Source organism: Aethalodelphis obliquidens, unplaced genomic scaffold (assembly GCF_003676395.1).
Source record: "Aethalodelphis obliquidens isolate GAN/ISIS:26980383/991018 unplaced genomic scaffold, ASM367639v1 scaffold36, whole genome shotgun sequence".
Lineage (NCBI taxonomy): Eukaryota > Metazoa > Chordata > Mammalia > Artiodactyla > Delphinidae > Aethalodelphis > Aethalodelphis obliquidens.
The window spans coordinates 15,082,581-15,106,013 of NW_020837980.1; the positions used below are offsets into that span (position 1 = coordinate 15,082,581).

At 35.7% G+C, this 23,433-nt stretch overlaps 1 protein-coding gene across 2 annotated transcripts in view; it reads left to right on the forward strand.

Moving 5' to 3' along the window:
* LMO3 (LIM domain only 3) overlaps positions 1-22,147 on the forward strand; it is a 57,865-nt gene extending 35,718 nt beyond the window's left edge. For both annotated transcript variants that reach the window (XM_027129500.1, XM_027129499.1), the window contains exons 3-4: positions 9,635-9,760; positions 19,194-22,147. In XM_027129500.1, the coding sequence (XP_026985301.1) occupies positions 9,635-9,760; positions 19,194-19,299 (232 nt within the window). In that variant the 3' untranslated portion in view covers positions 19,300-22,147. The remainder of the gene's footprint in view (positions 1-9,634; positions 9,761-19,193) is intronic.
* Positions 22,148-23,433: the final 1,286 nt, after the last annotated feature.

Consider the following 23,433-nt stretch of genomic DNA (forward strand, 5'->3'; position numbering starts at 1 on the left):
AAAGATAGTAAAACACTTCCTTGCTGATTTTTTTAGGAAAATATTACTTACTTAAAAAGTTTCCACCATGAAAGACCTATACAATTTTAAGTAGACAAAGCTTTTTGAAAAACTCATGATAGAACAGATTATCAGTTTAAAAAATTATTTAAAACTTTTATTATAAAGTTGTATATAGCACAATCCAATTAGCATTTATTGTACTGTGGCTAAAACCAGTGAGTAATTTATTTTGATCTACCAACGACTTCCTTAGTTACATCGAGGGAGAGATATACAGTGATTAAATTGCCCACAATGTCTGTAAAAATAGTCATAGACTTTTTATGCTCATATAATTGTGACTGATTTGCCCTCCCCTTCATTAAAAACTTAAAATTAGAGCAGAGACGCTATAATGATTAGTTGAAATCTCCACCTCTATTATTTTAAAAAATCTATTCACAGTTTCAGTTCATATATATTATCCTTTATTTTACTGTTTCTTGTTATTTCTACCTCTTATTATTCTAGCCTTTTCCATAACTGTATCTAAAAATTTGAAAAACCTTGTCTTTTACATATCACAGCCATAAATAGCAAGCTTGACACATTTCTTCTGTTCTAGCTAGAGAAAATTCTTTTGAGCACTAAGATTTTATGATTCTATGAAATGTTGGTACAATTGCCATGTTTGCCCAGAAGTATTATCCTCATCAAGTGCTGAAGGAAAAATACGCAATTTTACTTTTCTCTGAATCGCTTCTCCCAGTAGGTTGCTGTGATGATCATAAACAGCAGAAACACCTGCTCATAAGGCTTTGGAAAGTGGGTATGAGAAGAAATTGACAGTTGTTTGTTGAAAGTGGAAGTATAATATTGAAACACCGTTTGCAACTTCTAACTGAGTCAGGTGTGGAGCGAGATGCCAATTCTATGTAAATCAGCCCTCAGGTCAGCAACTTAAAGACTTTTGTCCAGTGCAACCCCTTCTCACCAGATTTTTTTTTTTTTTTTTTTTTTGCGGTACGCGGGCGTCTCACTGCTGTGGCCACTCCCGTTGCGGAGCACAGGCTCCGGATGCGCAGGCTCAGCGGCCATGGCTCACGGGCCCAGCCACCCCGCGGCACGTGGGATCTTCGCGGTCCTGGGCACGAACCCGCGTCCCCTGCATTGGCAGGCGGACTCTCAACCACAGTGCCACCAGGGAAGCCCTCTCGCCAGATTTTTACAGATGAAAACAGAGAAGTAGAGTGAGAAAAGGACCAGATTTGGGTAAGGAGGGTTAGGTTATTAGGTTAGTTCTGATACTAAATAGTGGTGTAAGCTTCTGTACGTAGACGTGGGGTATCCCCTGCCCTTTATAGCAGCACTAGGATGGGGAGGTAGCACAGGCCGTCAGCTCATTTTTCTTTACGTGTTATTCTGTTGCTGCCTTCATGGAAAAGAAAATAATAAGTTTAGAATGAAGTTAACACTGAGTAAGCCTAAGACTGGAAAAATAGGTGGGACATTGTCTTCTATTTCAGATTATGGATGCACTATCACGATTCACACTATTAGCATACCTACTTTTAAGTTGGAATAAAATATCTCTGGCCTACAGCAAAGATTTACTGTATAGCACAGGGAACCATATTCAATGTCTTGTAATAACCTATAATGGAAAAGAATCTGAAAAAATATATATATATGCATCTTTTTCAGAATATATATATATTCTTTTTCAAAAAAAAATATATAACGGAATCACTTTGCTGTACACCTGAAACTAACACAATATTGTAAATCAACTATCGTTCCATAAAAAAATAATAAAGTATCTCTGACCTTAGGCATAGAACACTGGCAGAGAGATTTCTAGGATGAATTTCAATTAGAAAATTCTATCTCTCCATTTATTTAACTATTTTAAGCCTTGTATATCCATGGGTGCGAGGAAAGCTGAGGATGTAGACCAGCGCTGTCCAATAGAAATATAATGTGATCCACATATTAATTTTAACTTTTCTAGTAGCCTTGTTAAAAGGAAAGATTTTTAAAGGTGAAAATAATTTTTAAAACATATTTTTTAACCAAATGGATTCAAAAGATTATCATTTCAATACGTACTCAATATTTTTTAAATTATTCATGAAATGTTTTCTGTGCTAAATGTTGAAATTTGGTGTGTATGTCACACTTAGAGCACATCTCAATATAGACTAGCCACACGCCAAGTGGTCAACAGCCACATGTGGCAGCTGGTTACCATGTTGGTCAGCATAGCTGTAGACAGTGAGGGAAAGTATAGTTAGCTTGGCTGATGACTTGATTGGAGGTAAAGAAGGAACCAGCTCGATGGTGAAGTTAAAAGTCTATACTATAGGCGTGGAGGGTATTGCTGTTTTATTTTGTTTTCCTGGACTATCTAAAGTCCAAAGCAACCTATTTTGTATCCCAGTCCCCAAACTGGACTAGATCCTGTGATTGTTTAGGGCAGGGACACCTAACCAGCCATTCATGGAACTCGACTTGGTTCTTCTGCAAGTCTGCAACGAAGTCTTCCTAGATTGTTTCCTTGGTCTTTCCTTTACCTAAAATGCAAGACCCAGAGAGATGGATGGCAATGGCTTCCACCAAAAGCTCTTTCTTCACATTTAGCACTCCTCTTTATTTTTCTATCGTTTCCAGTATAGTGCTAAGTAAGGATCACAAGAGGTCCGAAAACTAAAAACTTACGTCTTCTCCCTTCCCAGGATTTCCCTGGTGGTCCAGCGGTGAAGACTCTGCACTCCCAATGCAGGGGGCCCGGGTTCCATCCCTGGTCAGGGAACTAGATCCCTCATGCTGCAACTGAAACCCAGAACAGACAAATAAATAATAAATATATATTTTTTAAATCCCTTTAAAAAAATTTTTTTCTCCCTTCCTATTTCAGGGGTAACTGTTTACCTATAATTTTATTATCCTCACCACATTGTTTGAATGGTTTGCATCATGAGCTGATACTCTAAACCCAACTGGTCGTTGGCACATGCTGAGGAATTAGCCCACTGTGTTGGTTTGAACACCCAGCCTCACGCTGCCTAGGGCGATTCTGTCTGATTCAAGGAAGAGTGGAGTTTTGCCGAAGCGTGGGTGAGAGACAGATGCTGAGGGTCCTCTGAAAATAGTGCTGCACCAGACATGAACCCTCAGTCACCCAGGCCAGAGTCACCCATCCAGGCTTCCAGGCTTCTCTTCTTACTTGACCTAGCCTCAGCCTAACAGACCGCTCTCATATTTGCCCTTTTTTTTTTTTTGCGGTACGCGGGCCTCTCACTGCTGTGGCCTCTTCCGTTGCGGAGCACAGGCTCCGGACGCGCAGGCTGAGCGGCCATGGCTCACGGGCCCAGTCGCTCCGTGGCATGTGGGATCTTCCCAGACCGGGGCACGAACCCGCGTCCCCTGCATCGGCAGGCGGACTCTCAACCACTGCGCCACCAGGGAACCCCTTCCCTTTTTTAAACTAACCATAAATAAACCCTGACCTTGACCATCTCCAGGCTTCTGCTTACCCTCTAACCTCCACCTGAGATTCTCTACTTTCAGTTCCCACCAGTTCTCTGCCTTCTCACATGATATCTGTCATTCCAGCCTGCTTCGAATGACATCTCTCCCCTGGCTCTTCAGCACAGCTGACCGAGTGACTGCCATCCTGTCTCGATTGCAGAGCACCCTCACCTGCTGTCCTGGTATCGTCCTCACTAGTGCCTCGACAGCACACGCCCAGCCATATTCATCTCAGAGTCTCTCGCTAAGTACCTTGCACACAGTAGGCATCCACTTTCATTAAAAAGGGTTCATTGGGCTTCCCTGGTGGCGCAGTGGTTGAGAGGCCGCCTGCCGATGCAGGGCACACAGGTTCATGGCCCGGTCCGGGAGGATCCCACACGCCGCGGAGCGGCTGGGCCCGTGAGCCATGGCCGCTGAGCCTGCGCGTCCGGAGCCTGTGCTCCGCAACGGGAGAGGCCACAGCAGTGAGAGGCCCGCGTACCGCAAAAAAAAAAACAAAAAAAACACAAAGGGTTCATTGAACCTGAGCTTTCTGTCTGTACCATAAGTTGTCTCTGGGATTTTCGGGTAGCAAGTTGTTTATTTTCACATAATATACAGCTATATAGCATGGGCCTTTGGTAGTTTTTTACTGAAATTGTAGTTAAGCACTTAGTAAGTTTTACTTAATTTTTCCATTAACCCTTTTTTCTGTGTAATATCTACCTACCTGGTGAGTGTGTGTGTGTGTTTTCTCTCTATATATATCCATCTGAACAGATATCTATATATAGATATGTAGAGAGATATCTATTATCATATAAAGAGAGAGACTGTACACATATATGTGAATATATATAGCATATATAGAGAATATACATATATACTATACCTGTATATATTCATATATATATTAAACATTACTTTCAGCAAATGGCTTTCATGTTCCTGTTTGTCATGACCTACCTATATTAATAAAAACTATCTTGTACCAAGGCTGAACTTAATACACTAAATTAGAGTTAATTTTATAGAATAAAAGTGCTTAATTATGAAAGGAATAATCTGTAAGTCTCCTTTAAACAGGAGATGTATCTAGTTCCTTTTTATTATGGTCAATTTTGGGAACTTCCCTGGCGGTCCAGTGGTTAAGACTCTGTGCTTCCACTGCAGGGGGCATGGGTTCAATACCTGGTCGGGGAACTAAGATTCCGCATGCTGTGTGGCGTGCCCCCCCCCAAAAAATATAGTCAACTTTTAAAGCTTTTTTTTAGCTTAACTTCAGAAAAATTCAAAGTCATCTATGTGCATGCACCAATGTATTCTAAAAGTATGTGCTGAGTAGCCTAACTGTGCAACAATTAGAAACACAGTTCAAACTAACGTTAAACATTTCTTATATTTTCCTTGGTATATTTTTAAATATTCAGTGTTTCCTTTTTTGCTTCTTTTCACTCCCACGTTATCTTTATCTCTATGACAGTGGAGTGCAGGCTAAAACCCAACAGGAGAGAGAACAATAGGTTCAGCTCTCTTCAGCCTTGTAATGGGTGAGCTTTTTTTCCGTTTAAAACAAGAGAATTGAATGTTTAAAGTGTTTTCATTTTCTATCACTGCATTCCTTAGTTTAAAAGAGTGAAATAGAAAAGGAGATGAGAAGTATATTTGTAATAGACAGAAAAGCAATTGCCTTTCTCAGTCTGTGAAAATGTTCCATTCCTTCCCACAGAACATATTCAATAAAACTTTCCCATCCAGCAGTCAGAAATTAAAGATCTTTTCAACTGATTACAATCTCATATCCTTAGAAAACTAAACTTTCCTTTCTCTGTTCATCTCTAGTTATTCTGCAGAGGGAGGGTTTTTCACATAGGATAGCTAAACCAAGTCTTATCCTCAGTATTTTAAAAAATATATACCGTTATTTAAATTCATGTGTATTCAAGTCACTGAATGAGGGTTGCTTGAATACTAGGAGAGTTGCTTGATCTTTGTTCAAAATTAAAGTTTACTGCAGTCATATTTATTTATGCATTTTCCCCCAAATAATAAATTAATTTGCATCAAATACTATGCTTTCCATTGGCTTGGGGGAATTTGATTTAGTGACTTGAGCCATTGACCTGGTAAAAAATCTATAGAAACATCTGGTGCTGTGAAATAAAAGACACTACTACAATGAACACTCATTTTCCCCTGATGCCTGTAGTAAACCATATTCATTACTGCTATGTTAAATGATTATATGTCTTGAGTTTTTCTCCTCCACCCCCAGGAACTTTAGTAATGGATATATACTAACCCATACAGAATTCACTTGATTTATGACTAGGTAGCAAAAGCTGTTTAACATTTAGTAAAAATGCAAAATTTTCTGGGGACCTTTAAAATATATGAATGTGTCTTGTCTTAGTTCTTGCTATGCCACCCATACACAAGAATTATTAAGTAGTTCTCTGTGCATGCTTACTACCACGTGGGAGGTGTTATACAGCATACAGATAGGCTGAGTTCTTAAGCAAGTTGTCTGTTTGGTTTTTATCTTTGTGTCTGTGTTTAGATTGCCAATACCAGGTAGTGAAAAAGGAAATTGAATGGAAAAGGGATAGAAACATCCTTTGGGACCCCTTGAAATGGTAATACGCACTGATATTGTATAGATGATAGTTGTCCCCTTTTATACTGTAGGTCTACTTTTGGTAGTGTGTCAGAAACAAGGTAAAGGTCATATGGCTTAAGCCTATTATGAACATAAATGGTAGGGAACAATCCTTCCCAGAAATTGGCAAGTTAACCCCTGCCATGCTTTAATAATCTGCAGGACACCTTAAGATGAACAAAATGGATCAGTGACCTTATTTTCTTCCCTTACCATAAGTTTATGAGCTGGTACTCTGATTAATTTAGGTAAATTTCAGAGAAATTTCTTTTCTAAATAAAGCTTTGTTTCAATATACTACTTACTAAGATTGCATAAGCACTATAAACAAGAGATTACAGAGATCTCTAGCTTACATGGAAAAGTGGATACCTCTTAACATCCTTACAAATGAGTCTGGGAGTGAGGATGGAGAGGAAGGGTTTACGAGAATTTCTCAGATTATGAATCGTCTAAATGAATTAGATAATTAAGAGACTCTTCCTGAATATTTCTTAGACATACTTGAAAAAAATCTGACCAAGGAGGAGTATGCATGCTTTCAGCTTAATTGATATATATTGAAAATTCTTTTTGCCTGAAAATCCAAATGGCATGTTTGAAAACCAAAGGATAACATTATATATTTTGAAAACCCCATTTTGTAAAAAAAAAAAAAAAAAAGACTTGGTTCCTGCCCCCATAGAATCTTCGGTTTTCCCACAGAGAAAAAGGAGAACGTGAACGTGGCTATAGAAAGATCTCTTGATCCTTGGACGAAACTGAGGAAAAAAGTCTAACAAATGCATCGTTTTGCAGTAAATTAGATCAGATTTCCGCATCTCCGCACTCAGTCTGTGAGCTGACAGTTCAGTAAAATGTTCCCTTGTAAGGTTCACCCTCTTAGGGAAAGGCGCAATAATTCATCATTAGGATTTCAGAGTCCAGGTGTAGATGGAAACTGATGGAGCCCTCCAGCGAGGCAGGGAAAGTGCGTGGAAGAAGAAAATTTTATCTGAAGCCTAATTCCCGGGTTGCAGCAGAGAATAATTAAGATAATATTGCTTCAAGAGTCCTTTAATGATTAAAAATCACATATGCAGAATCCATAAATTGGAGGGCAACAAATTGGAAGGCCGTAACGTCAGAGGACTGTTTTGTGCACATTGTAGTGGAAAGTACACTCGTGGCAGCAAGCTGTACGGGCAGCCACCAGAGACCAGGACCATTCCAAGGACTTTGTTTAGATGCAACAAATCATTTGTCTGTTATTAACCCAGAGCTTGTAATTATGCAGATTGCCATAGATTTTCCTGGGCCTGGAAGTGAGATTGAGGGTTGTTCGCAGTATAGCAGGCAGCTCAGGGCTGGCCATGCATTACTGAACTTGCCACATTTATCATGTTGACTGATGGCAGCAGAAGCAGGTCTCAGGTCCCAGTGGTTAATGTAGTGGGTAATTAACTGTCATTTGCCTAGTAATAGGCTGATGATCAATGGTTTGTGTGGAAACAAATTCTAATCAGGTAGCTGATAAATGCTCAGCTAGCGAGAGCAATTGAAATTGGGGGAAACTATGTCCAGAATTTCAAAATGGCATTGTGTGTGTGTGTATGTGTATGTTTATTAGATATAAGCAAACTGAGTCATTCTTAAAAACTGCTTTCTCTCATCCTAACCACATTTTATATGCACAAGTGCATCTATATGCATGGAGTATAGAACTTTTAAGATTTCCTTATTTCTCAAAAATAATAAACAGGAGCACAGAAGAAACAAACGGCCACATAAGTGATGGGACTCCTGATCGTGTGAATTCGCAGAAAAGTAAATGTGAAGTGTTAGAAGGCACGAGAAAATTCTGCTGACAAAAGAATAGGATGAAAGCTTTCGTTTGTGGTGGTTTCATTTGTAATGATGCAGGAGGAAATGGGAGATAGTACATTTTCAATGAAGTTCTTTTTACAGAAAAGTTATTTCCCAAAGTAGGCACTGTAAACTGAGAACACACAGGTTATTAGAGTTATATTTGTTAAAATAAGACTATTAAAACGTTTTTAAAATTCTTTCAGGAAAAGGACTGCCTAATGATTTTGGATTTAGTCTCTGACATAGAAACCTTTTGCTTACTTTTATCAAGAGCCCAGATTGTGCTAGCAAACTGTTTAAAAGCATCTACAGTTTGTACCCTCAAGGTGCTTACGTTCTTTAAGAGACCATCTAACAAAAACACAATCATAAACATTTATTACACGTTTTGCCAGGCACTTAGAAGCTGTTCTCACAACTCTTCCTGACAATTGTCATTAGCCTGGTAAGAGGAAATAGTTATAAACTTGAAAATGAATATGCATGCCTTAAGCAAAGATCTATCTTTGGAGAATATAGAAAGTGATAAGTAGAGAAACTTCAGCACATTTGTATGTAATCCTTAAATTCAACAAAATGAAAGGCTAAGTTTTTTTAAAGTACATTTTTATAACTAAAATGAGTTTTCTCCATAGCACCTTTGAATTCATTAGTTTAGAACTGCTTTTAATTTGGTCTTTCCCATGAGAGCCATTATATTTTTCTCCTGTCAGCCTGATGCTGGAGAAAAAAGAAAACTGGCAGATGTGGTGTTTTTCATCTAGTTTGCTTCCTAGTTAAAAACTGCATTAACTTGTATGCACGGAATATTATTTATAATAACTCTTCACCACCATTAGCAACTTTAAAGAAACTTGGTTTAAATATTGCCAGTGCAAATGGGTAAAATATTTTATTTCTTCCATGATGAAGCTATAGAGACATTTTATTTTGTACTGTTTTTTAGGTCATTACAATAACTATTTTCAGGAATCTACAGTAAATAGGACTTTTTGAAATACCTTTTTTCCAGTGGCTCTTACAGTATATTCTATTTCAACTCCTGGTCTAGCTATATATAGTTTACAGCCTCATTTATTTTAATGTGCTACCCAAATAACATAATCATAGCTATAACTATGGTATAGGGCCATGAGGTACATGCACCTCTAATGTTTTTTGACTACTTAAATGGCTGGTTCATAAATGTTCTTTTAATAATAATGGCAAAGCTTTTAGTAACTAAGTATCAGAAAATAGTGAGTCATTCAAATGGGTTTCTTTTCCAACTAAAGTGTTTAATATGTGGCACTGAGATCAAAGTTACATTGCTTTTATATTTTATATTCTAACAAGTAGAAGATTTTTGCTGTGAATTCACCCCTGTTGACTTCTGTTTGTGTGCAGTTATGTAAGCTTCCTAATGTATTTGTCTTTTCCTTTTCCTCTCAAACAAGATGTGATTTTCATCAAGGAAGGTCAACTGAGTATGTATCACCAAAGACTATTTATGTATACACCTAGGATAAAACTCACTTGTGTACGTCATAAGGCATTGCGTATTGATAGCCTCATAGGGTGTTATTAGCGTCTTCTCTGGTTACCAAATCAGATTTCCCTGGAAGAGTTTGACAATAATGTTTATTGTTCTAGGCTCTTCGGTGTAACGGGAAACTGTGCTGCTTGTAGCAAGCTCATTCCTGCCTTTGAGATGGTGATGCGCGCCAAGGACAACGTTTACCACCTCGACTGCTTTGCATGTCAGCTTTGTAATCAGAGGTAAGCAGATTTCATTCTGCAAAAAACAGTAAATCTCTCTTTGCTGGCTATGTATTTAATAGGCAGGAATTATTTTAGTACACTTTACTTAAAGCAACTTATCTCAGCATTTTTGTTTCCTGCAACCATTCATTCAGGGCCAGAAACTTATCCCTGAGAAGGAGAAGGGTCGCAAGACTGCCCTTCTACCCCAAAGAACTGCATCATAGAACAGGATGTGATAGGAAATGAACAATGAGATATATGAAAACTTTATAGAAGACTTTCTCTTCTTATTCATTCTTTATAGTTTTTCTGTCTTTTAAAAAGCAAGTTTAAAGTATGTTTACTTTTAGTACTACTTCTGTGAGCAAACAAATTTACACTGAGGAAAATACACAGGAATTTGTGGCAGGCAGTGTGTATTCATCTTATTTTTCATACTTACAGTTGCCCTATCTCTTGATTTCTTATCTTGAATTTTAACCTTGTTATATGTGTACTTTTCAAGTTGCTTCAAATCTCTTTGGGAGCGAGGTTGGATACAATTATCAGCATCAGAGAGGCAGCATTGGACGATGGAAAGAGTATTGCACAGGGAATCTAGAAACGTGAATTCCAGTCTGGACTCTCCCTAACAAGATGTGTGAGCATAAACCAGCTATTTTAGTTCTCTGGACCTCAGTTTTCTCCTTTATAACATAAGGGAGCTGGATTAGTCAATTTCAGAGAACTCTCTCATCTCAAAGTATTATGACTTCCTTCCATTTTTCCAAAGTAAAAATAATAACTTTTAATTCTAGTGTGAGCTATATACTACCATACCGGTTTTACGTAAGAAATGCAGAGGATGTTAGAGTATTAAAATATACATATCATTAAAATACATTTCAAAAATTATTGCACTTGATGGATTTTAATGAAAATAAATTCAGCACAGGTGTGAAAACACCTGAACATGGAAAATATTCAGTAAATATTAGTTTTGTCAAGTTCTCAGTTACTATAATTGGCCGTTTTACCGTTAAATGCAGTATCTTCTTACGAGGCGCTATAGAGTAGTAGAAAGAGTATGATGTTTACGGTGAGAACTGGATTCAGATTCCATCCCCACCATATGCTAGCTGTGCAGTCTTGCGTAAGTCACTTAATTTCTCTGAGTTTGGTTTGCACATCCTTAAAATGGAGACACTAACGTCTAGCCTGCAGATTTTGAAAATTAAATGAAAGAATTTATAAGTACCAGGAACACAATAGGTTCTCAAAATTTAGTTCTTTTACCTTGATATTTATAATTTACTTTTACCATATAATATTTCACTAACTTGGTTTTTACATAAGATATCTCCTGCTAAATGTAGATGTTCAGAATCTGCCCTTGTATACCTCACAATGTATAATTTACCCAGGAAATAATTCAAGAAGTCATCTTGCAACATCTTGAGTCTTCCCAATAGATGTTTGGAATCAAAGTAGGTTGATTCAGTCTGTAGTGACACTTAACCAAAAGTAAATTATCAAATGCACATATTTTTTATTGTAAGGATATGAATACAAAAACACAAATGTCCACACATCCTTGCAGACTCATTAATATGCATGAGCCTCTATGTGTATATGTTTTAAAGGTATATTAGTAGTAAATTTAGAATATTTTTGTTTACTTACCACATTTCATCCACTAATAGCATTTACTAACAATAGAGTTATCTTTGTGCAACAATAACATTTACTGCTTTTCTACTTATAAACAATTACATACTTATAGAGGAAAATTTAGAAAATAGAAAGGGATAAAGAATAACATTGTCCCATGTCTCACTGTTCTAAAAGAAGTTATTTTAATATTTTGGTATGTGGCTAGCCATACATTTTTCTATGCATATGTGGCAAATGATATATAGCATATACTTTATATTATAACCACATTTAAGCATCTTAAAGGAAAGTAACAAGGAAGAATCCTAATGTTTGTCACTTGGACATTTTCATTAATATAGTGTACATTTTTCCCTGCCTTTAAAAATTCTTTTATGACATTTTAAGCTTTCTTGTGTTCAGTTTTATGCATAAAGCTTCATATATCATTAAATCAGTCTTCTGTCATCAGATGTGTAGGTTGTTTCTTCAAGTTTTTATAGCATCAGTATTATCAATCTAATGCGGACTTTATAAACAAATACTCAAATCTGTGTCAGGCTAAATTCACAGGAGCATAGTTAATTAGACAAACCATATAACAGTTTAAAGGCTTACATTATATATTGCCAAAATGCTCTCTGGAAAAGTTATACCAATTATTCTCACACCAGAAAAGAAAAAACAATGCATTCCCTCACATAAGTCCCAATTATTATTTTAAAAGAAATCCTTGTCACCTTGAGGGATGAAAGATGGTATCTCATTATCATTTTTAATTAGCATTTATTTGATACTAGTGACCCTTTGATATTTCTTCTATTAGGGAACTGCCTGTTTATTCCTTTTGCCCATTTTTCTATTAGGGCAGGCTTACCTATTTTATCCGTGTTCTACACAGAAAATTAAAACATCATTCAAGTGCTAAACCCAGCCTGAATTCTATTATGATGCAAAGTAATTGTAGGTTGTTAATGCTATTTACAAATCGTATATCAATTTTATCTCACCATTGAAATAAAAAGTTGCATTCACAATTACGTCTGTCTCCTCAGTGGAACTCAGTCAAGTAAGACAGACACTCCTAAATTTTGACTCTAAAACTGTTCACTTTCTTATTGCTGCAGAATACTGTTCTAGTATCATTATTAAAGTACCTAATATATTTCTGTGTGCACTTCATTTATTACATGCCATAATGGGACTGAATATCTTTAGTGCTGGTTATGCACAATTAACACTTAGTTATTGTCTTGTCACTTCCATCTCTACAAGACAAACTTCTTTAATGCAGGAAGTCAGCTAATCTTCATCAGTCAAGCAAAGCAGACAAATTTTGTTACTCTGAATCCAGAAGTTTTCAATATAGGAGACTCTCCTTATCCTTTGGCGTCTGCTTGGGAAATCTCTCCAATAAAGCCATCTGCCTCAAGAGCCTCTACTCATAGTAGCCAAATCATTGTCTTAGTATAGCACCTTTTCAAGTGACACACAAGGCCAATAGGTAATTTACAGGCACTTTCCCTTAAGCAAACTTTCTTGACCCCTGAAATTATAAATTATAAATTTTATAAATGCTTATAATTTTATTTAGCAAGTCATTTCATCTTAACTTTTAATCACAATATCATTAAGTTCTAAAGCATTTCTGAATGTTTAAAAAAGATAGTAGTAACAATGAACTTTCAAGATGGGTGATCTTCTCTGTCCTTTTTAAAAGGGTAAGGCTAAAAATGTGAATCCTGAATTAAAATCTAAAAGTTCATCTATTTTGAAAGGACCTGAAGAAGGTTATTTTGAACATCTTGTATGATAACATGAATCTCATTCAGAATTGGAAAATTCTGAGTAATAGGTTAATTTCTTAAAGATGAGTAAGCCCCCCCCCTTAGAAAATTCTAGGAAACTAAATGATGGTTTTATAAGAGAAGGGAAAAAATGCTTGTTTGTAATGAAATTGCCTCAAATATGTAGAACTGTGTAACATTAAAGAAAAAAAGGACTGTGCTAGGCTCTGTGGAAACAGGTGAATAAAATCCAGTTTCTCTCTTAGGGGTATCTAGAGTTTAGGGAGAGACATGACATCAAAGACTCACAGAAGAGAAGAATGTAATCAATGCTAAACAGATCTATACTGAGGGAAGAGAGGTCTGTGCTTCTTGAAGTCTTAAGAAAGCACCAAAGGGTTGATGTCCTGGGTGTTAAAGGACTCTCTAGGACTGGTTAGGATATAAGAAGTGTGTCTGGTGGGGGTGTGGAGGAAGTGAAGAAGGCTGGGTGCAGTGAGGAAAGGATTTTCCAGATAGATGGAGAAGCAGGCAAGGCATGGAGGTGTGAAAGCAAGTAATGTGCTCCGGAAATGAAAAGCGGCTCAGTGTGCTCAGAGATTAGAGAGGGAGTTTTGTAGGGACGTGGAGGAATATGGGGTATAAGTGCTTTGGGAAAGATCAGAATAAGTTGACGGGGTCAGGGAATACTGATGGAGGAAGTGGAAACTACAGAATTTTGATTGATTGATTGAAGTATAGTTGCTGTACAATATTATATGTTACAGGGGTACAATATCCACAACTTTTAAAGGTTCTACTCCATTTATAGTTATTGTAAAACATTGGCTATGTTCCCCGTGTTGTACAGTATAGCCGTATAGCTTATTTTATACCTAATAGTTTGTACCTCTTACTCCCGTACTCCTATATTCCCTTAAAAAAAGAATTTTTAGAATTTACGTACATGGAAAAAAGGGAGAAATATCCCTGGCTAGGGAATAGCTAAGCAAAGGTGAGAAGATTATTGTTAGCAAATAATCATGAGAGCAAATTTTTATACAGTGCTGATCACACACCAGACATTGTTCTGTTTTACATGTGCTAACTCATTTAATACTCAAAATAACCCAGAAGTAGGTACTATTATTAGCCTCATTTTACAGGTGAGGAAACTGAGGTATAGAAAATCTAAATAACTTGCCCAAGATTACACAGATAGAAAAGGGTAGATTCAAAATTTGAACCCAGGCAGTCTGGATTTAATCTCTGGATTCAGAGCCAGTATGAGGACCCTGACCTGTTTCGAGATGAAGATTTGCTTTTCTGACAAAGTGGGTATAAATGGGAGTAGATATAGTGGAGTTAAAAAAAGGTGGATGCTAAATAATTGTTAATAGGATTTGTGGTGTGGGTAGCGAAACTTGGTACAGAAAAGATTGTTCGGAATGCACTGTGTGATGACAACTGGGCTGTCACTGGGAAAAGACAGTAAATTTGTTCACAAGTGTACAATGAGTATATAACCTGCACTTCTCACTGAAAACACAGTACAGTATCAAAATCTCCATCTTTTAGTAACTGAGGATGCTAAATAGAACAGTAGAGACATTGGAAATATGGAATGGATCCCCTTTCTTTTTAAAGTGCTGTGGAAATGGAAATTAATTATAATTGGCAGTCACTAATGTTAGAGAAATAAGATGACTAAGTTAACATTTTCATTCTTAAAGAGGATATCACAAATGAAAGCTTCCTAGCAGAGGCATTTGATAACCCGCTCAAAACTACTCTAAGCCCTGTATTTGATAGTGATGGTTTCTTAATTATTGTCCGTACTTTTCAAGTCTCTAAGACCGTATGAATTCAACTAGAGTTACTCCAAAATATCTGGAAATTAAATCTATGATTAACTCTAAAACATTTAGATTAGGTGGCTTAATAATCTGATTGGGCATCTTTTTATTCCTTAACATATTTTTTTAATGATGGCAGAATTAATTGAACTGACTATATCACAAGCGATTAAGATTAATTTATAAGGAAGATTATCAGTTTATTTTCAAGAATTTTAGCCTGACCTATTACTATATATACATACGTTATCCTCTGGCCATCACTATTTTTATAATATTTTTCTGAAATGCTAAATCTCATCAGGACCTGGTTATAGAACATTGGAAATTAGCCTTTCTTACAAAATCACAGTTATAGATCATTTTGTTAGGTGTCCGATATCTGCATTGCTATTCCTCTAATTTCTTCATGTTTATGTATAGGACATTTTAAAGGAAGATATCAATCCTAATTGCAAAGCAATCATAATCTGTTCTTAACTATAGCTTTCAAAGCTGTTTTGTTTAAGTTATATGTGTGTGACATTCCTCACCTATGTTCTGTTTCATTCTGACCTTTAAGTATAAATTGATATGCACATAAAAGGTACTTTATCCAGTTGACAACATATTAGTATCAACATATCTCAGGTAGGAATATTTTAGATGAATTCCATTTATATTGCAAACATCTCATTGAATAATAGGCTGTCTTTTGAAAAGCTATGTAAAGAAGTAATAATAATACAAAAAACCTATATAACTTCATAGCCTCATGCTTTACCGCCTCCAGGTAGAAGCATGGATTTTTTTAATTGCTTTCAGTCATTTATTTGTTTTTTTTAAATTGAAGTATAGTTGATTTACAATGTGTTGATTTCTGCTGTACAGCGGAGTGATTCAGTTATACTATATATATATTCTTTCTTATATTCTTTTCCATTATAGTTTATCACAGGATACTGAATATGTTTCCCTGTGCTGTACAGTAGGACCTTGTTGTTTATCCATTGTATATATAATAGTTTGCACCTGCTAATCCCAAACTCCCAATCCATCCCTCCCTACCCCTCCCTCCTCCTTGGGAATCACAAGTCTGTTCTCTATGTCTGTGAATCTGTTTCTGTTTCGTAGATAAGTTCATTTGTGTCACATTTTAGATTCCACATGTAAGTGATATCATATGGTATTTGTCTTTCTCTTTTAGACGTACTTCCCTTAGTATGAAAATCTTTCGGGACTTCCCTGGCAGTCCAGTGGTTAAGACTCCATGCTTCCTCTGCTGGGGGCACAGGTTTGGTCCCTGGTCAGGGAACTAAGATCCCACAAGCCATGCGGCATGGCCAAAATTAATTAATTAAAAAATTGATGCAAAAAAATCCATAATGAACAAAAAATTAAAATTAAAAAGAAATCTCTACATCCATCCATATTGCTGCAAATGGCATTATTCCATTCTTTTTGTGGCTGAGTAGTATTCCACTGTGTGTGTGTGTGTGTGTGTGTGTGTGTGTGTGTGTGTGTGTATGCACCACATCTTCTTTATCCATTCATCTGTGAAAGCACAGTTAGGTTTCCATGTCTTGGCTGTTGTGAATTGTAAAAGCATGGATCTTGAATCCAAAGAGACCAGGGTGCTTTTCCTTCCTCTACCATACACATTCTAGCTCTGGAACCTTGGGCAGGTTTTTAAAATTCTGGGAGGAAGTGTTAGGTTTTTCATCTGAAAAAGACAATGTTAATATTTACTTTCTCAGTTGGATTTAAGGAATAAATGTGATCACTGTATATACATGCTTAGCCTTAGCACATGGTAAGTAATTTATAAAAGGTGATTATTTTAATTACCTACATTCCAAACATTGAGGGAAGGCTTTACATATTACATTTCTACTCTTTACTGCCAACTTACAGAACTTACTGATGTTAAAGATAAAAATCCTGAAGTTTCATTTTCAATATTATGAATGGAAGGTTGGAATTTGAACCCTATTCATTGCAAGTGTCTCTCTGCCTTTCATATACTTCTTATTTTAACATTCCTACCATCCAGTGATGTAGTTGTTTTATCTTACCCACAGAGAACTGACTCAGAGAGAGTATGAAATACACCCTATATCTTGCATTGAGTAGGTGAGAGCCACAGGATTCAGGACCAAATCCCCAGGCTCTTGGCTCAGTGCTTTTCTCACTATAATTACTCCGATTGTATTAATCTACAAATAGAAATTACCTAAATTTCAAGGCCCCTGAAGGTAAGGATGACATGACACAACATGACAAAAAAAAAAAGCAAAAACAAAACACGTTTTTATTTGATAGCAAATAGAATTTGGAGGCTTATTAACAAATTAAAGCAAAATTTTAGACAGTATGGAGGTGAAAAAGTACTTCCAGTTTAGTCGGTTTTTAGGGGAAAATAAGATTCAATAACATCAGCTGGAACACGAGAGTATTTTATTAAAATTATTTATTTTTGATGGATATTTTATTATTAGCTTATTAGTTCAAATTAATTTCAACATTAATATAAAGTGAAAAATTTGAACAGTAATCAAATATATTCTGCATGCTACTTTATATAATCTCACATAAAAGTAAGTATCTAATTTGGCTACTTAGCCCTGCCCAACAAAAGAAATATTTCCTTTTATTCAACATATCTTAATGATCAGGATAATCTACAAAAACTGGTTTGTTCAAACACTACTTTTTAAGCACAATATTTCAAGTTTATAGTTTGCAACTAATAAAAAGAAGATACACTTAAAGTCCAAACTTGAATGTTCATTGTATCCAATAGCCTTGACCACAAACAACTGCAGGATTTCAAGATCAGGGCGTAGTCTGTACTTTGAATTAGCATCATCAGCAGGCAGTAATCCTGGGGAAAAAAAAGTAAATTCCACAAATAAACAGACCAATCTTCCTTTAAGAGGAAAGCTAATTCTTTTCAAACTACTTTTTTTATTACACTATATTCCCCTCTATCTACTTAGCTAGAATAAGGATAAATTTCCAAAGCTACCCAGTTGGAAAATAAATAGGTTCGCTGTTTGTCTAGCATTCCAATCTTTGCAAATGTAAATCAGCCCAACTGCTCCTCGTTTAAACCTTCAACTTCACAAAACATTAAAGGGTGGCTTTCATGACACAATTTAATCTATCCACTAAGATTTCTGCTTGAACATCATTTGAAATTGACTATCTGATAAAGAGAGACTACTATCAAAGGTCAGTGAGGTCAACTTATATAATTACAAGTAGTTTTACTGGGTCAACTCTACCAGACACTGCTGTTTGAAGGTTAAATTGTTACAATTAAAAATATATACAAATCTCCCCAGAGTTACTTTATTGTTAAATGTACCGGAAACAGCACAAGCATTTTTTCTGACCTTAATTGTGTCCAAAGCGTCACCACTGGGAAATTATACAAAAAGAGGACTTATTAAAAACATTACAATCTTGCACATTAAACAATGCTTTATAGAATAAAATACATAATTAGCTACTGGAAACTCGTTTATTTATCACATCAATATTAAGAAGTTCATCAGGTTACTCCTTTTGGTTTAATTGGAAGTACTCTAAGAAATACATTTACTACTTCATAGTTGGTGAACTTGCCACAGACAAAGGAATATGGCCCAGCATCTGAGTCTGATGCTAAAATAACTTTCACTTCAGAACAATTACTTCCAAATTACGAGAATTTAATCACATTTTAATAACAGAGTAAAAGGAAGCTTTAAGTGAGAAGCTCTAAAATAGGCTATTTTCTAATCATTTGATTCATTTTAATGCCTTTTACTTTTTTTATAAAATGGATAAAAGGGAAATGATGAAAGCTTCCATAATCACTGCCGTGAAATATTATTATCATTGTTTTAATCAATGTAAATATAGATCAGTTCTTTTTTTCTTTCCAATATGGTAAAAAAAAAAAATCACCTTTGCTGCCCAAGGTGTTTTCCTCAATGTTCTTATGAGTTTTATATATAAAAGTAGGATTTCAAATTTTGTGTGTAGCATTTCCTTAAATGACCAGAATGGTTTAATTTTGACAACAAGGCAACTTTCTAAGCCAAACTTTCAAACTCAGGGAATTACCATAAATTGAAATAATGAAATGATGATTAGGAAAAGAAATCTTCAAACCTATGGATCTGAGTGAAGTCATCTTAACCATTTTATTTTTGTAAATATTTTCAGATTTTGTGTTGGAGACAAATTTTTCCTAAAGAATAATATGATCCTTTGCCAGACGGACTACGAGGAAGGTTTAATGAAAGAAGGTTATGCACCCCAGGTTCGCTGATCTATCAACATCACCCCATTAAGAATACAAAGCACTCCATTCTTTTATCTTTTTTGCTCCACGTGTATATAAGAATTGACACAGGAACCAACTGAATAGCGTAGATATAGGAAAGCAGGATGGTTACATGGAATAAAAGGCGGACTGCATCTGTATGTAGTGAAATTGCCCCAGTTCAGAGTTGAATGTTTATTATAAAAGAAAAAAGTAATGTACATATTGCTGGATTTTTTTGCTTGCTATTTGTTTTTTTGTGTCACTTGGCATGAGATGTTTATTTTGGACTATTGTATATAATGTATTGTAATATTTGAAGCACAAATGTAATACAGTTTTATTGTGTTACCATTTGTGTTCTGTTTGCTTCTTTGTATTGTTGCATTTAGTACAATCAGTGTTTAAACTTACGGTATATTTATGCTTTCTGTATCTACCAGCTATTTTAAATGAGCTGTAACTTTCTAGTAAAGAATTGAAGAGCAAATCTCACTAACGATACACATATAAAGCAAGTCTATCAACATTAAAAATACTGAAAAAGAAGGACACACAAAGCATTTTAGCAACATCCACTTATTGCCACAATGATTTAGAGTCTATCAGTGTTCTCATTATCACCCCCTATTTTCAGGGGGTTAAAGATCAGCTTTAAAAAAATGCATAAAAATTTCATCTTAAAGCACTTTCATTTTTTACCAACGTGAAAAGTGCCATTTTTAGAATAACTTTAAAGCTTAACAGTTATCCTTTTAATACCCTTTTTTTGTGTGTGCTCTTTACCTAGTAAATGGCTTTGTTTTGTTTCCTTCAGCCATTCACCGCTTATGTGAGCTAGTGCCTTTGGGTATCATGTAAAAATTTTCCAAAGGGTTACTTTAAAAAAGTGTTACCACAATTATGAGATAATTTTAAAATGATAAATTTCTTGTACAGATTTTGCCCAGATCTCTCCATAAGAGGTAAGCGTATAATAACTTTATGATTTGATACATTTCTGGCACCAAAAGGTTTTGAATGCGAATCTACTGAAACCATGATAATGCACGTTGAATCTATGATCATATTTGAGGAGTGAAGTCACTTTTGATCAGAGTAACATAGTGCTCACAGAATCTTCTAGAAGAAGAGAAACAAAGGGATTGATAAAAAGCTGAGAACTGGTGATTATATATTTTTCTGTATTTACCTGCCACTTATTTTAATGTTCAAAAGTGAACACTTTAAAAGTTTGATGTGTCTTACTCTCATTGCTTTCTCTAAGTAATTACCCACTCAGAATTGATCACACTTGGGCTGAAATCTGTCATTCCATTTTTTAAAGGTGAAAGATTATTCCCTTATCTACATGATAACTGATAAAAAAGAAAGCTTTCTAGAAACAAAAATTTTGGAGACTGATTATTTCAATTACAATTAAGGAAATAAAATTGCGACTGTGTTCCCTTCTTTGGGGTTGCTCACACTTTGCTTCATTGCTTCTGTTCCCTGTACTCAAAACTACTTTTCAGCAGATCTGATTCCTCAACAGGCACAATGAAGCATATTTTTACTAGAGCAACTTTTAGTGCTGTGGGCTTTCTTTTTTCTTTTCTTCTTTTTTCTTGATCACTTGTATAGGAAACAATATTTCCCAGTGTTACTTGCATACATACTTTGTCCTGCCGAATATGCATTGCAGATAAAAATTAAATGTGATACCTGAATTCTTGGTTTGGGGCCAAAATATTAAACTGAAAAAACATGCTGGTGTGGATTTGAGTTGTTTTCAAACAAAGCTTTACTATGAACATGCATGTGAATCTGGACATTGCCTCTCATTTTTAAGAAAACGGTTCTGTGAAAAGTGAACGATATGTATTTTTACAGATGCTTCATGGTTGAGTGTTCAAGTCACATGTCCTCCAAATTTGAGATATACCCCCAAAAAAGAGTTTCAAAAATAACAGTTTGAGGCCCACAAAATAACTATTGGTATGATTTTAGCCTTTGAGCCTTACATTTATTTCATGAAAAGACTTGCATAGCCAAAACCAAAAAAAAGCAATAACAGAACAAATGGGAGGAAGGTGGGGGAGATATGTAAGAAGTGGTTTTCCTAACACATCCCTGCTAATCCCCATTAAGAGTTGTTTGAAATTCATGTGGATGTAAAAATGTAATTGTCAGTATCTTTTTGCATCATCTTTTTTAGATTTAAATGGTTTTGCATATGCTTATCAATATGTCAAAATTCTTGTAAATTGGGAACAAACTTCTCTCAGCTTCTTGAAGCTGTTCAATTATCCCTGCCACCCAAAGACCAACAAGGTCTTTTGCTTAATCCTTTGGGAATTAATTCTTATGCTTTTTACTACAAACAAAATTACTCACCTGGATTAAAGATTAAGGCCTTAATCTCCTTAGATGATCTTTAGTCTCCATAAAATGGTGGAACAAGACAGAAATAGGCCATTTTACAGCTAATTGCCCATAAATAGTAGCATTTTTGACTGAAGTACTAAGCTAATTGTCTTGACTACTCAAAGTCCCTGAATTGTTGTCAACTTTCCCCTTTGTGTTGTGTAGCCCTGACGTCACTTAGCTTGTTATCTGAAGCCTCCAGTAGAACATCTCCGATGGAGCATTGATTTCACAAGCAGCGAAAGCTCCCTTTCCAACACGCATCTCATATAGGCTGCCTATGATGAAGGACCAGGCACTTCCACTCCACTAGAGTGCTGGCTGAGTTTAAAAGCTGACCTGTGTTTGTAATTTCACTTTCATCTTGCTTAATAAATATCTGCTGGATTCTTTCATTCATTTCTTTAATATTCGGATTTATGTTTTTAATAAAAGGGGCATTACACTATTTGATTGCACTTAATGGGCAAAATCTAAGATGGTATCTGGAAAGCATACTATGAAAAAGGAAAAGAAAAGTGTGTAAGGACATTTACTTTCAAAAGGTAAATCATAAGCAGACAAAGTACCTCAAATGCATTCTCCAAATATTATATTTAGGATCTCTGAGCTAGGTAGTTTGTTGCTATTTACTTTTGTGGGGAAAATAAAACTGTCAAAAATGAAGGTAGCAATTGCTGTGTATAATTTTGTACATTTATACAAATTTAAGGGATCTTTCTGAAAGCAACCGTGTTGCTCTTGTCAGACTAAATTTCCGATTTCCTGGTTCCTGCATAATGAATTAAAACAAAAAACTCAACTAAATCCTACATTTTCAGGAAGAATGTTGTTCCTTCACCGAACCAGGGTGCTAAAAATTACATCTGTAGTAAAACACACCCTACGCAAGTGATTTCTTTTTAACTATCACTTTAGGCAAACCACTCTCTGGATAGTCACTTAAACAATTTCATAGAAATGATACTGGCCAAACATATTTAGTGTTCACTTAACTAAGCTGCAGAAACAAGGTACATGTTTATTGTAATAGGCCATTAACGCAGAATACAATTTTGGCAAAAGCCCTTTGATTATTACTTTTTCTTAAAAATGCCATTACAGATATTTCCTAAATGTGATTTTAATGCAATGTAAGGTAATAGGAAGCAAAATTTTAATACAGCTATTATTTCACATGACATTTATTAAGTACCTACTATGTGACAGGCCTTGCCCTGAGCACTCAGCCTCCTTGTGAGGCCGACCTAGGATACTTTGCGTGTCAGATAACTTTAGGAAGTCTTCGCACTGGTTTGTACTCAGCTCAAACCTACGAATAACAAGCACACAAAAGCAAATACCGTCTTCCACCTATTCGGCGTGTCATTGGTATGAAAGCCCCAGAAAATATCTCAAGTAATCAATGTGTTCAGAGAATTATCTCACACAAGTTACTCATTAACTCAATAGCACATAATAAAAAAGAACATCAATTAATTAATGAGTCACCCTCAGATCGCTGTGATTACAGTAGCGCTCTGTTGAAACAGCCGTTATAAATGGAGCTGCCTCTCTTTATTCATTGTTTGCAGTTCGCCCATTATTTGGCCAAAACCAGTGTCATATTTAACATGTGCCTGTAGGTAATTGTGTGATTAGTATCATAAATGAAGAATTCTGAATATCTACTGCTTATAAAACCTTATAAATGGTCAGGGAAAAACTCAAGAAAAATCTCATTTTTGCTGTAGC